The sequence below is a fragment of the Ammospiza caudacuta genome, chromosome 9 (assembly GCF_027887145.1).
Source record: "Ammospiza caudacuta isolate bAmmCau1 chromosome 9, bAmmCau1.pri, whole genome shotgun sequence".
Taxonomy (NCBI): domain Eukaryota; kingdom Metazoa; phylum Chordata; class Aves; order Passeriformes; family Passerellidae; genus Ammospiza; species Ammospiza caudacuta.
In genome coordinates this window covers 16658138-16672489 of record NC_080601.1, presented here as the reverse complement: position 1 = coordinate 16672489, position 14352 = coordinate 16658138, and the positions used below count along the sequence as shown (strand labels likewise).

Sequence of the window (14352 nt, the reverse complement as noted above, 5' to 3'; positions counted from 1 at the left end):
ATAATATTAAGAGTAGAAACGAAAGATGTTTCTGGGTCACCAGCATATGACCTAACACATCACACAGCCAAAGAAAAAGAAACGGCATATGTCTGGAAACACAGACTTGTGTCTTTGACGTCACTGAAAACGAAATCAAGATGGATGTGAAAATGTGCATTTAAAAATCTGTTGCTCGTTATCTTGCTTGTAAGAGGTGACACTCTTGTTCTTGACATGTTCCTATCCCTTTCCTGGAAAGCAGCTTCGTGGCACCAGTTGCCTGCGCTCAAAATGAGATATATGATAAACTTGTATATTGAGACAATCTTGGTATATTGGCTGAGGCTGTATGCATGTAGAGTTAATGTGAAATTCTATCACAAGATACAAAGTTAGAACCCTGTTGTAAAATAGAGGCTGTCAATAAAATTCTGATATAGCCCACAGGCATCTGTTAGATGTGCTGCTGTGATTCTTGCTGGAGTGGTGTTAATGCACTTAGGGCTCAAAAGAGGATAAACTGTCCCTTTAACATGCATCTATCTGAATGAATGAGCAGTTATTCTCTTGCAGCACTGCCTTTTGTCCAAATATTTGTCTCTATAACTTCACTTTCTCAGCCACAAATTCTACATTAGCCAGTGTGAAAGAGTCTAAATCAGGCTGTTTTAGAGAAAAGCCCAAATAAAGTAGTATTTGTCATTTTGACTTTCTCTGGCATTTCATTGTCACAGTTAAGCCCTCTGCCTCCAACTCATTCCAACTAAAAAGAGTTGTTTCCTTGAGATCAGTGTATCAAGTGGATTGTATTTCATGAAATATTTCATTTCCATATTAGTCTCCCTCAGGCATGAACGCACAGACTGCTTAGCTATGCCATTGAAATACCCTTCAGCTTACTAAATGACAAATTAATTTCAGTTCTCATGCAAGAAAGGGAAATGAAAAAGTTTTTGAGCATTTGAAACTGCACACACTGATGATATCCCTATTCCCCATGTGAACACATCTCCTGAGCCAACCCAGCAAACTTTGAAAATAACATGAGAACTGCTGTTAACTTGATCAGATTTCAGCTCTAGTCTTCTAAAGCCAGAAATGATTCTGCCTACTATTCTGATCTTTCTTCTCATAAAGTTTCAAGTCTTCCCATATAGTTTTCTTGTACATCCACTCCTTTTCCAAACTCTCTATACTACTGTGCTTGCTATGTTTAACTTACAAAACATGAATTACTGCAGATAAAACCTCATGATAGCTGTCTAAATGAGATGAGGAGAGAATTTAAAACTCTTGCCTTTGCACCTCCTGATGTAATTGTTAAAACATAACACCTTAGTACTGTAATAGGAGAAATGGTCTGCCCTGGTAATCAGAAGACTTTCATCCAAGAAAACACCAGGATCCACAATACTTCTTTTTCTAGTACAGTACCTATCAATTTAGGTAGATTTTTAAGCAATATAGTGTCTGAAAGCCTGCTGTATCAAAATGTACTTTTTGAACAGCCTGCATCTCAGTTTAATTTGCTAGTTGAGAGTAGGCACCATTGACAGTAGCACTCTTTTTCCACTTCCATCGGGCAGACTAACACCTGACACTGTGCTAGCCATGAGTGGGGTCAGTTCCTGAGCCACTAAAAATCTATCATGAGTTCTGCAGGTGTGTGTTTATCCTCAGCATCTTTATCTTCCTGATGCAAGTTAGCACACTGGGGTTTGTGGGCCAGGAGAGCTGGGTGCCAACGGGTGGTGCTGTGCCATAGGGAAAAGCTCATCAAACGCTGCTCCAAAGGCTGGTGAGAGCACTCTGTGTTGAGAGGGAACCACGCAGGAGCCTGGCTGCTCTTCTACAGCTTCAAAACCTGAGCTTCTGAGAAAAAGCCTTACTCTACAAAATAAACAAAAAAAAATAGCTTGAGGGAAATTATGATGCTTGGGGTTTTTTCTGGTATCTTTTACTTCTTCTTGGACTTCCTGTGAAAAGCTGCTAAGGCATGTCCACCAAATTGACAACAGGCTGAAGTAACAAAAAGAAAGAGAAAGAAGAGAAAAGAAGAAAGAAATTGGTGTAGGAGAGTGAGGGCCAGGGAGGTGGGGACTTAGGCCAAAAAAAATGAATTGGTGAGGAGGTGCTATGAAAACAGCCGGCAGGTCAGACGAGTGTGATCAAAGGTTTACTGATGCTGCGTGAAAAAAAATCATTAAGAAGACCAGAACAAGACAGTCAATTTCAACCAGAACCACAAATAAAACACATTCAAAGCAGTGCCATGAGGGTAGCCCCTCTGATACAGCCAGATAAATAAAGGAAAAGCTGATGACAGTAAGAACAACAACAGAAAATAACACAGTGATGTGAAGGAAAAAGGCACTTCTTACCCAGTTCAGTTATCATTAGAATGTGGGTTCCACTGTTTTTTTCCTGACTGATTGAAACCAAAGGCAGAAGTTTGCCAGGCTTAGCTAGTAAGTAAAGTATTTAGGGGGGAAAGAAAGTACAGAAAGAGAATAAAGTAAGGGAAAAAGACAGGTAAGGCTCTAAAAAGTAAAACTGAAAAAGAAAACAGAAGGACAAAGGACCACAAATCAAGTTTGTATTTGCCATGAAAGAAACAGAACAGCTTCTGCACTTCACATCACACCGCTTGACAACATGAATACCCACAGCTAGAGTGGAAATCAGAGTCTAGTTACCTACCATCATCATATTCTCAGGAGTGAAATATCTCATACTATTAAACAGAGTTTGGTTACACATGATTAAACAGTTTTGGACCGTGAAGAAATAAACAAATGGCCTCTTACAATTGATTAAATGTACAGGAAATATCTGCTTACACTTACTCTGGCCTTTTTTCCTTTTCTAATCTTAGCCCAAAGACTCTTGCTTGTTTGTTACACTATGCAAAAATCATCTTGTCTGATAGAATATTTATTTAAGAAAATGGAGAAAACCCAAAGGAGGGAAATTTATTTCAGTTATTCAAATAAAGTGAATCAACTGTTCCTAAACTTTCTTTTGAGAGAGTAATTTAAAACACTTATCAAAAGAGAAAATGTAACAGTATGAGTAATTTTTCTGTATCTACATAACAAGGAAAGTGGGAAAAAGACATGGGAATGTACATTTGAAGGATATATTTTAGCTTTTCTTACCTAGCTCTGTTATAATAGGGATGTTGGCTCCTGTTGTAATGGAGGGTTGACGTAAAAGGCCATGGACTGGACTATTGTCTGGAGATGTCCTGTCCATCCCTGGAGGTGTAAAGCCTAAAAGGAAGGAAAAAAAATGAAAAGAAGAGAGAAAAATAGAGAATGTTTACAGAGGACAAACTACATGCAAAAAAAAAAAAAAAAAACCAAAACAAAAAAAACCCAAACAAAAACCAAACCAACAACAAAAAACAAACCATTCCAAAGCAAAAACCTTTGCTTAAACAGCAATTAAGATTTTAAAGAGTACTGTTTGTAAATGGTAATACAACCATGAGGAACAAACTGTTTCCATTAGCCAGTTTTAGGTTTGAGCAGAAGTCAAGATTTAAAATTATCCAACGGTTTTCCAAGAGCACTACCACCCACACATAGTAGGGTCTTTTTAATTTTCATGTGTACCATCTATAATATGCATTTCTATGAGGACTACAATTGTAGGAATACTGGGATGGAAGGGTCCAGTCTACAAGACAAAAAGATAGGATGAAAGGAAAGAGACACAGGTTTTCAAATGTTATGTGAGAGGATTGCTTGAAAAGAACTGGAAAGAGTGACAATTTGAAGGAAATAAAGGTGGAAGAAGAAACATGTTGGAAGGCAGTCACAGAAAAAAAAAAAAAACTGGGAGACCAGCAACATTCACCTTTAAAAAAGACTGTTTTCAGCCAGATTGCCTACTGTTTGAAATGGAGCTCTTGACATTGAGTGTTTTTATATTTTTTTTTTTCCTTCAAACAAAAAATATTTTTTTTCCTCCAAGCAAAACCTTTTGGAGTTTGATTGTAAGTACTGAAAAATGGGTAGTTATACAAAAGCTCATGCAATAGCAGGCCTGGAAATTCACCACTGAGACTGACTAGTGCATTCCATCCCCCTTTTCCAGTAAAGCTATAGACAACATGTGAATGCTCATTTAATGTCATTGCAGAAGTGATGGTAAAGCTAGAAAGTGACTTTATGGTTTCATAGACCAATAGACCAATATCAAGGCAGCATTTTTACACAAATATTTGTCTGCTAGGAATAAAATTGAGCCAAGTTTACTTCAAACACACTTAAAAAAAAAAAAAGATATTCCATTTTTTTTTCTTTCAATATTATTTCCAAGTTCTTTGACTTCACACCTGACATCCAGGTGACAGACCTTTGGTCCTTTGTCACTAGTGCTGAATTCTCCATACACTTATTCTTAACTTACTCACAGCCAAATTAATTCCTGACTTAAATTCACTATCTTCTTGCAGGTGTGAAAATTGTTTCACTCCGTTAAATTCACGGATACATTCACCTGGTACTGAATTCAGAGAAAGATTATATGATACCTTGCCTTCTATTTGGGGACCAATTTACAGACCAGGAAATCTCTAAACTAAATTGTAGTTGTTAGCATCTCATACTGGTTTATATTGTCTTAAGGACTTACAGTTCTCTTCCAGTGATAATTACATCGCTCTTAAACTGCCCCTAAACTACAAGGACCACTAGATCTGGGCTTCTTGATTTAATGGGATTTAATATTCTCCTTCCATTCATCTATCTCTATGTTTTGTCTATATTGCACTGAGAATATACAGGTAATAAAACTAGAATCACTGGGAAGAGACTTCCCTAGCTCTGCAGAAGGTACTGGTAAGAATTACTTCTATCACAAGAAAACTAGATGCAACATTGCGATTGTACAGACAGGATAGCTTAAAAAGAGAGTGAAAAGTCTGTGAAGAAATTCCTCATGAGAAAAGAAGTGGATATGATATATTCAACGGGCTTGTAAGACAAAAACATTGCCATAGGGAAACCTAAGTTAGTAGAGAAATTCTATATAATATCATCAGTGGATAGAAAATCTTTATAAAGCAGATTTCTTAGAGGCAATCAGAAATGTTAACAGTCAGTCGTGTCACACCACCTGTGGTGCTGAACTCACAAAGACCAGCTTGGTGACAGGGAGTTGTGGTCCCAGCCAGTTTCAGTTTGCAGATGTTTCCTTGCATCTGGCACTATGACTGAGAGCTTTTTTGGCCCTTTGAATGTTTATCTGTTCGTGGCAGAGCCTGAGATTCCTCAGGCTCACCAGTCTGACAGATGTCTTTCAGTCACCACCGTGTAAGTTACAGGTAACACTGACTCTCTCACAACAGCAGAAAAACTGAAGTGGAACTCCAAGGGGAGGAAATGCTATCTGAGGACAGGTGGGTGTTAGTGTGACACCTCCTTCTGCAGCAGGATCCAGTGTCTTGCATTGTATTGTGGAATGCATTCTTTTAGGAGATGCAAGACACAGCCTTTGTCACATTAGAAAAAGCTCAGGTAGCTGCAGATTCCCTGTGCAGTTAAGGTGGCAGGCCCAGTTGGGTCCCCCACTGAATTACAAGTCAAAATGGCAACATGATGACTTTTCATGCTCACTTATATAAAAATAAACAAAACTAATATTGTTCTCATGTACTCCAGGGATTATACTGGTGGGAGTATCCCTGGAGGCTCTGCTTCTCCCTTTTTTCTTACCCACATCTCAGGACACACTTCCTAAACCACCTCCTAGTGAATCAAGCCCTTCAGGTGGTAGGAGCACAGCAGTATTTCCCTGCCAGTTAAAAGCAAATAGAAGTAAGCTAGTGTATGTAACTCAGCCAAATGTGCAGGTTCTTCTTGCCTCCCCTTCACTGCAACGTGCACATACACAGACACGCACACTCTCCATCAGAGGCCATTTGTAGCCACCTCTCTAACCCTTAGAATATTTGTCTTCCTGGGATGGCGTCAGAAGATTGAAGTAAATGTGGCATTTTTGTTAGACACAGACTGTCAGAAGCTCTGTAATTGCACACTGCACACATAGTGCATTCAGTCTGAAATGCAGGAAGCATGTTAAAGGGATTGTGTTTTCTCCTTGAATGAAAAATAGACTCATGCCTTAATATTTTTCATCCTACTGTCTTGAAAGATGTGAGAAGTATCTGATAATTTAATTTCCTTGCTCGTACTTAATTCAGACACTTCTAGAAATATAAGAATTGTGGAATATTTTCAGGAAGAGGAAATATTTGGGGGTTTTGTGTGCTATCAAACACCCTCAAGACACATTCCTGCTCCCAAGTCACAAACTAATTTCCATACACAGGCTGTCTATTTTTTTCCTCCAGAAGAGAAAACAACAAAAAAAAAAAAGTGCAGGAAACTAACCTGCTTTATCAGAACTTTCATTTAAAGGCATGAAAAACTACAAGTGACAGCTGTGCAGATTCAGTGAATGTGACATTTTTGAATTTCCTCAACTTGACAAGTAAACACCTTAAATCGGTAATGCTATATGCATAATACATGACCTGTATTTTGACATCCATCATCAAATGCTGACTTGAGAAAATACAGGTTTGTACGTCAAGGAATAGCACCCATAAAGCAGGGAGAAATTCAGGTCACAGGGTATTAGGAAAACTCTATTTCATTACAGAAGCTGAAACAAGCTAAGGCATCAGATTTAAGATCCATTTTCAGCTGTGAAAAGATTCAATTCCTCTGCACAGAGCATTCATTTAGAAATGACATGCTTTCCTCACAGCCTCTTTTCATTTTCCTTTTCATATTCCATTTTCTCCTTCAGTCCCCAAACCTTGTTCCATTAATGCTCATAAAAATCATAAAACAGGGCTGATAGTTGTGATCTCACAAACACAGCATCTCCTTGTTCTGCAAACAACTGGGGGAGCTCTGGCTACAATTGCTTAACGGGAGCAACCTCTGCAGTAAAACTCACACGTCTGTGCAAGTCTGAGCACAGCGCCTGTGGAAGGAAATGCAGTGACAGTGAGGAGACTTCTGGAGAAGGGAATTCTCTTTGCTAACAATTAGGAGGTAAAGCAAAATCATATCAGTTCCAGCAGTCACTGCAGCTGGTACTAAACTGCTGTACTGGGAGAGTGGTTCACTGGCTTTACCTCAGGCCATGAGCTTTTTTCCCACTGTGGAAAAGTTGTCAGTCACAGTCACCCCACCACCACTGGCTATAGTGATAATCACTACAACATAGACTTACAGAATCATTTAGGTCTGAAGTATCCTTCAAAATCATCAAGTCCAACCACTAACCCAGAACTACCAGCTCACCACTAAAGCATGTCACTAAATGTCACATCTAAATGTCTCCTAAATACCTCCAGGGATGGTGACTCCAACACTTCCCTGGGCAGCTAGGGAATGTTGTTCCAATGCTTGACAACCCTTACAGTGAAGAAATTTTCACTAATACCCAATCTAAACCTCTCTTGGCATATCTTGAGGCCATTTCCTTTTGTCCTTTCACTTGTAACCAGGCAGAAGAGACCAGCTCCCAGCTCACTACGACCTCCCTCCAGGTAGCTGGAGACAGCAATGAGGTCTCCCTTACCAAACTGAGGAAGCTTCAGTAGGAGGCAGCCCACCCCTATCTGAAACAAGATAAACAAGATACTGCCAAGCAGTGGATTAAGAATATCACAGCTCTGAGAGGAACACAGGTTTTGAGCTCCTGACATGCTCCAAATCAGCAAGGCCTGGCAGTCAGCAGTCACTGCCTCTCTCCTGGCAGCAGCATCCCTCCCTGACAGGACAGGCAGGGACTCACATGTCCCTCCTCAGCTACCTGCTCTGAAGGAGTTTGAGCCTCCTGCAGTTCTCTGCAGAAAGTTGATGGTTCAACGTCTTGATTTTGAGCAAAGAGCATTTCCCAGCTCCCTCTAAGATACTACTGCTCACAGAAGTAGGCAAAAACTAATCAATTACATCAGAAGCAAAAATCTAATCTTAAAGATGTTCTCACCTTTGTGGAAAGAGAGCACAGGGGAAATTTCCTCGGTAATAGCAGGTAAGCTCTTTTTACCAGGAGATGCTCCCCTGCTCTGAGCTCAGCATGGCCAGGTGGCCATGAAACCTCTCTGTCCCTTACAAAATTCCACCAACAAAGGCACGAGCAGCACTGGGCTCGTGTGATCTGCGTCTCTTGAGCCAGCTGACCCGTGGTCCTCCCGGGGAGGCACTAACTGTGTCTCAGCAGTAACATGCAGGAATTCTGAGACCTACAGTGGCACTGCAGTGAAGTTCAGAATTAAAGAGTGCTGGGATGGCTAAACATGCATTTTTTCCACTGAAAGAACCACCAATTTTGCTCTGCTTATGTGTAGGCAACTGGCCTGATGGCCAAATGATCTCCTGATTGTGCTGGCCATAAACCATTAATTTTTGTTTCTTTGCAGGTCACTTAACTGAGTAACGTCCCACAAAATGCAGGAAAGTTTGCTCTTCATAGAAGTAAATATATTCTTAGAGTTTGCTGAGGGGACCAATAAAGGTTCACTGGGGTTTTAATGCAGAGGGAAATTTGTCTTGTTGATGTGCGCTGCTTCTGTTCCACTGACTCCACCATGACCCAGATGAGCATATTCACAAAAATGGATTTTTATGCTACATTTATAAGTTATCCTCCTTCTTAAGGACCATAATGGATCCTTTATGATTCTTTTCCCCTTTTTCTCTGCCCCTTTCTTCTTTTTCTCCCTTTCTTTTCAAAGATACACATGTTACTAAACTGGAACTCTGTGCAGGCAGAAGGCACTATCCCAAATTGAAAATCCACTTGACAGACCTAAATGTTGTGGCCGTGTTATTAAAGAACCTCGTAAATTGATAGCACCCTTTAAATAATGCTATTTTAGGGAAAGATGTCATGGCATTTACTGGGTGATATATGCACTAAAGTCCACAAATATAATTTAAAAAGCACATGTACATCCAGCTACCTCTGGTTCACCTAAAGAATATGAGACAATAATATTTTGAGCAAATATGAATAACACATAAGTGGTGAACTGCCAAACACGCCCTCGACAGGTTATCATGCAGAAATATGGGACAAGTATTTTCATTAAGAAGAGGCAGCCAAAAAGAAATAATTCTCAGAAAGGACCTCACAGTTGTATCCCTTTGCTACTGTTTGCTGACAATGTCATTAATATTCCTGTGAATTCAATTGAATGATAGACTATACCTGTTATTCTCCAAAGTACAGCCCTTGGGTATACCTGGAAAGTTCAGCAGCAGTCATGCAGCTAAAGAGCTGCTGACATTCATGGGAATCTGTTACAGCCATTCAATTTAGAAACAATTCTAGCTTCAGTGTCCCATGGGCTCTGAGACAGAGAGCTGTAGTTTGGCCTGAGAACCTGGAAATCCTAAATTCTGGCTTCAGTTCTGAGTTTTACTGTGATTTGTGCTGAATATCCAATAATCTCTTGGAGATTATCGCTAAAGGTCTGGAAAAGGAGAGGAATGTGGGAGGCCAGATGTGACTACACAAGCTCCCAGCTCTCTCAGAGAGAGAGAGCATCTTCAGAGACACTCCAGGCCCAAACATAGGCCAAGGTGAATGTACAGAAAGTGGAGGCTGAAGAAGGACACCTTTCTCACCTTTAGCAACCCTCCAATGCTTTGGGAATGAAACAACACTGGAGCTTTGAACTCTGAGAGACAATGTCACACAGAACCAGCTGCCACTTTCTGCCAAGACAGAGCTCTTCTCTAATGTCGCTGTGCTCACTTTCTGCTGAATTACAGAAACCTACAGTGAAAATATCCAAATCAAAGCTCTAATGGAAGCACAGGGCAGTGGGTTCAATGCTAGTTTCCGCTCCCCAAAGTGTGAGATCCATTCCTGGATGAGTTAGTGGCCCCCTGTGCTGGAAGTGTAAATTATTTATAGGCCTGCAGGTTCTTGGGCTGCTCTAACAAGGTAGGATTAAGCTGTAAAAACAAAGATCAAGAGAAGGATTGGAGTTTCATCATCTTGAGGTCTAGCATTGAATCACACCACATTGATTCCATTTCAATTGTGAAAAGCATAATATATTAGAAAAGTGTAATATTTTAAACCTAGGGCAGAATTATGTATAACTTAGAGGGGTCTGTTAACAGGTACTTATATAAATCTCTTCCCAGTTTCAGTGCCATTTTGAGTTTCACTATCATACACACCCAAGAAACAAAGTCCACTTGAAACTGCCTAGGTTTTTTTGTGGTTGGCTTTGTAGGAATCTTTTTCCCTTCACAAAATCTTATGTGGTAATTACCCAAACCCTAACTCTGCCAAGGCTCACCACAAGCTTGCACAACCCAAAACTACCAAAACAAATGGGCTTTCTTTACTAATACTTTGCAGAGCACAGCCTTAATGTTCACTTCTCCCTATTTTTCTCACTTTAAGCAAGATTATACGTACTTGCTAGCCATAGCACTTCCCTCTAGTCTGCCTGAATGGAAACTCTATTTCTCTATGCAGTAAACAACATTAAATTTGCCCTTTTTAGCTACTTTTCGTAATTTTTATTTTTCAATTGTTTCTTCTCCTCATTTACTATTCAATAGTTTTCTACACTAGGTGCTTCTAGGGCACAAAGTTAGTAGCATCTAACTGTAGCACAGGTTTGCAGCTAAAATGATTTAGTATATAACAATGCCAAACTCCTTTCAGTTTAATCATTAGTCAACTCTGCATATTTAGACCTCAGGCAAAAATAAATATGCTGAATAAAAATTATCAAATAAATTAACCTGCAATGCCTATTTTAGAGAGACAGGTATTCAATAACTAGAAACAAAATGGATAACTCACCACTAAAAATGATATATTGGCATGTAAGACAAGACTCTACACTAAGTCATTATATCAAAAAAGTGAATTTTTCCTTAGTGTAAAAGGAAGAGCAAAGACAGATATCATAGCAAGTAATCAATTCAAATATTTGAAAAATAAAAGTAACAGTGTTGTCCAACATCTGATTGGCAACTACTGAAACATAAATTAAACAAATTTCCCAATGCTGCTTATGGGAAAATTATGTAGATTAGAATTTGATTAGGTTTATATCATGAGACTCAATTTGGACTTTTAATCTATTAAGCTCCAATAAATGAGGCATCTGAATAGCTCCCCTGAGCAGCAACAGTAATAACGACAGCAGTCATTTTTTGGAATATGTATTCTGAAAATTTCTTTAGCAGACGAGTCCACATCCTTAAGTACAATTACTTTGTAACTTCTACAAAAAATTCAGGTGTTTGCAGTGAGGAAATGGATACGTACAAAATGCTTAAACAGACATTTTATGATAATCAACATCTGTCACTCTGTTCTAGCAATATTGATTTTCCATCAACTTGGACTTACTTACGGTCGACTTCATGGTCTGTGTGGGCTAAATAGTGCCAGCAGACTTGCAAATTACTCAAGCTGGAACTGAGCTGGAAACCTATGGTAAAACATCATTAATTTCTCTACAGGCTGTGTCAAAACTAAAATCCCACATTCAAGGCTGTCTTGGGGATCAAAGATTGAACTGTGAAGGCTATAGCCCCATTTTATCAAAGAAATCTGAACTGAATTCCCAGAGCTGAGCTTTGACACAGGTTGGACTCAGATCAAGACCACCTCTCATTTATCTGGCAGGTATGCTTCATAGGCCCTCCTGCATATTTCCTGCAGTCTAATCTATTTGCAAGTATACAAAAGCTCCTCTTCTATATTGCTCTATATTGTAAAATGCAACTTCTCAAAGCCTGCTGACTAGACAGCCCATTGTGCACATGTCCTGTCCTGCCAGATTTCACCAAATCCTAGAGAATCTTTTAGTGGACAGGTTGTTCTATGCAGATAGTCAAGTGCCAGTAGGCAGGTGATTAAAAAATATATTTTAAAAATGTCAGGGCTTTATTAAATGCTCATAGTGAAGGAGCATGGATCCTGTGTTCATGTACGGATATATTCTCTTTAAAAGAGGTTTTAACATGGAATTTAATGCTGGCACTCAAGCTTTCAGCACACCACTACAAAGGTTTTCTGCAAGCCAAAACTTTTTACCAGTACTCCAAATTGAACATCATAAATATGGAAAAAAAGTCCCAGTCATGCTCTTTGTCATTCAAATACTGCCTTTTGTAGCACACAACTTCAGAGTAGCATGTCTGTTAAAGACATCTTTGTAGATATCATGTGTGAAAATGAGTATCAGGTTGATTTTAACTATACCAGTCTATATAACGCTAACTCAACCAACTTCCCCTTGGAAAGCACAAGAAATCACAACCTTTTCTTTCTACTCCTTTTTTCTTCACCATTTAAAAAACCCAAATACAAACTGCACAGCTGTGGAATCAGGAGGAATCTGAAGTAGCTTTCTAATTGAATATTCTTGAATGCTGTACCAGTAGCAATATATTAGCTACTGATAGTACCTAAGGTTGTGTCAGTAAAACTGCCTGAAGATCAGCAGTGATGCCACTGGTGCCACTGGGTTCACCCAACCTGTAAAGTGTGGAAACCCCTGCTTCAGTCAGAATCAAGAGTTCAGAGAGCAGCTCATGCCTCTGATGACCATATCCAAAGCATACAGTCAGCAGTGTAAATAAAGAGGTTATTTGCTCAAATATACCAAGAAAAAAGGAAAGGTATTCAGAAAACCAGTGAGGTAAAGTCTGCTCTTAAGAGAAAATTCCATTGCTAAGTCTGCACTGTTTTGGCTCACTGTCTTTCTCCTCTTACAAACATTAATCTTAAAAAGAAAATGAATTCCTTATCATGACAGAATGACTCATTATTTTATCAGAGTTTTTTTCTAAAATCTATAAGAGTTTTCCTTACCTCTGACAGCTAAGTCTTTTTATATTTAAAGAAGTATCTGCAGAAGTGTCTCTACACCACCTCCTTATTTATTTTATTTATATGGGATTCAAAACCCATTAAACTAGCAAACAAGCTGGTAAAAACAGTGATAACAGTAAATATAATGTGGTATTCTTTAAATAGTGAAAATTAAATGGCAATCATAAAATGTATACTACAATATCCAGTCACAGTACAGACATCCTGAAAACTTTCAGCAGTTTTTTGTGGGGTTTTATTTGTGTTGGTTTGGTTTATTGTGTTTTTTTTGGTTTTCAGCACTGCCTACTTATTATCATCCATGAATCTAAACACTACTTTAATGTCTACAAACACTTAATACATTAACTTTCCTATTTATTATTGCTTAGTAGAGAGTTACATGGGTTGATAAAAAATAAAATGTTTTCTTCCTTGTTTTAATTTAATTAGTACCAATATCAGTGGAAATAGTTTTCCTTACAATTAGGCATTTTGAATATTTCTGAGAGTTTTTAGTCTATTTATTATTGTTTGATAGGATTCTGAGAATAAATATTCAAGTTGCAATGTGGGCTTTTGTTGCTAAGAAGTAGTTTAAGAAGTGGTGATTTTGGGCCAATCTAAAATATAAATCTGCAGATAAGTTGTAAAGACTGATTTACATGTGACATGTGAGCAAGTTGCCATTAACGAAAATCTAGACACAGTCCAAATTTTTAGAGGCACTCTGTCTATATAATTCAGTCTACATCTGAAAATGGAAGATAGGTCCAGATGAGCTTACATTGCCACCAAAGAACCAGATATTTAATTAGAAGTTAGAAGAGTAACAATTTGCAAGCTATTGAGGATTTACAACAGATATACACAGTTTCTAAAATGCACTACTGAATATGTTAAACAAAGTGGCCAAGCCCCTGTTCTGAATCTGATTTTTTTTTTTACAGCATAAACTATTTTTGAGCAAGCTCGCACTGGTGACTAATGACTTAAGAATGTAACTGTAGAGTTGTTAGTTCTATTAATCAATTAAACAAATAAGTAACATTTTCTCAGGCCCCACACTACACTGCCTGATTTCAGTCTCTCATTCTTTTTTTTTCGAGGAGCTGTTTTGAAAATGCCTGCCTGTCTTTGCCCTCACTTGGAGATGCATCGCTAAGTCCCAGAACAAGCAGAGTGGCAGGAACCTTGAAACAGGAACCCCTACATGTCTACATACTACCAGCCTGTCTATGCATTTAAGAAAAAACTCTGTCAAACCTACAGAAAATATATATACTGTAAACATTGCAGGGATACCTTCCCTCTCACTAATAATCAGTAATCATGCTCCTAAATTAGAGTATTTGACAATTGAAGTTGAACATAAAATTTAAGCAAGCAACCGAACTTCAAGACAGCATGAAAGGTTGGAATCTCCATTATACTTCCACAGGATCTGCTTCAAAGTTCTAAGGAAAGTTTGCAAAAGATCAAATA

General features: G+C 38.6%; 1 protein-coding gene across 7 annotated transcripts in view; it reads right to left on the bottom strand.

Annotated features, from left to right (window-relative positions):
• The window catches only part of KCNMA1 (potassium calcium-activated channel subfamily M alpha 1), a 409069-nt gene that overhangs the window by 20528 nt on the left and 374189 nt on the right, over nt 1-14352 (bottom strand). For 4 of the 7 annotated variants that reach the window (XM_058810475.1, XM_058810473.1, XM_058810476.1 and 1 more), the window contains 2 exons: nt 3141-3254; nt 2364-2447 (listed from right to left, as the gene is read on the bottom strand). In XM_058810475.1, coding sequence (XP_058666458.1) covers nt 2364-2447; nt 3141-3254 — 198 coding nt within the window. The remainder of the gene's footprint in view (nt 1-2363; nt 2448-3140; nt 3255-14352) is intronic. The other 3 variants (XM_058810474.1, XM_058810478.1, XM_058810479.1) reach the window with 1 other exon arrangement.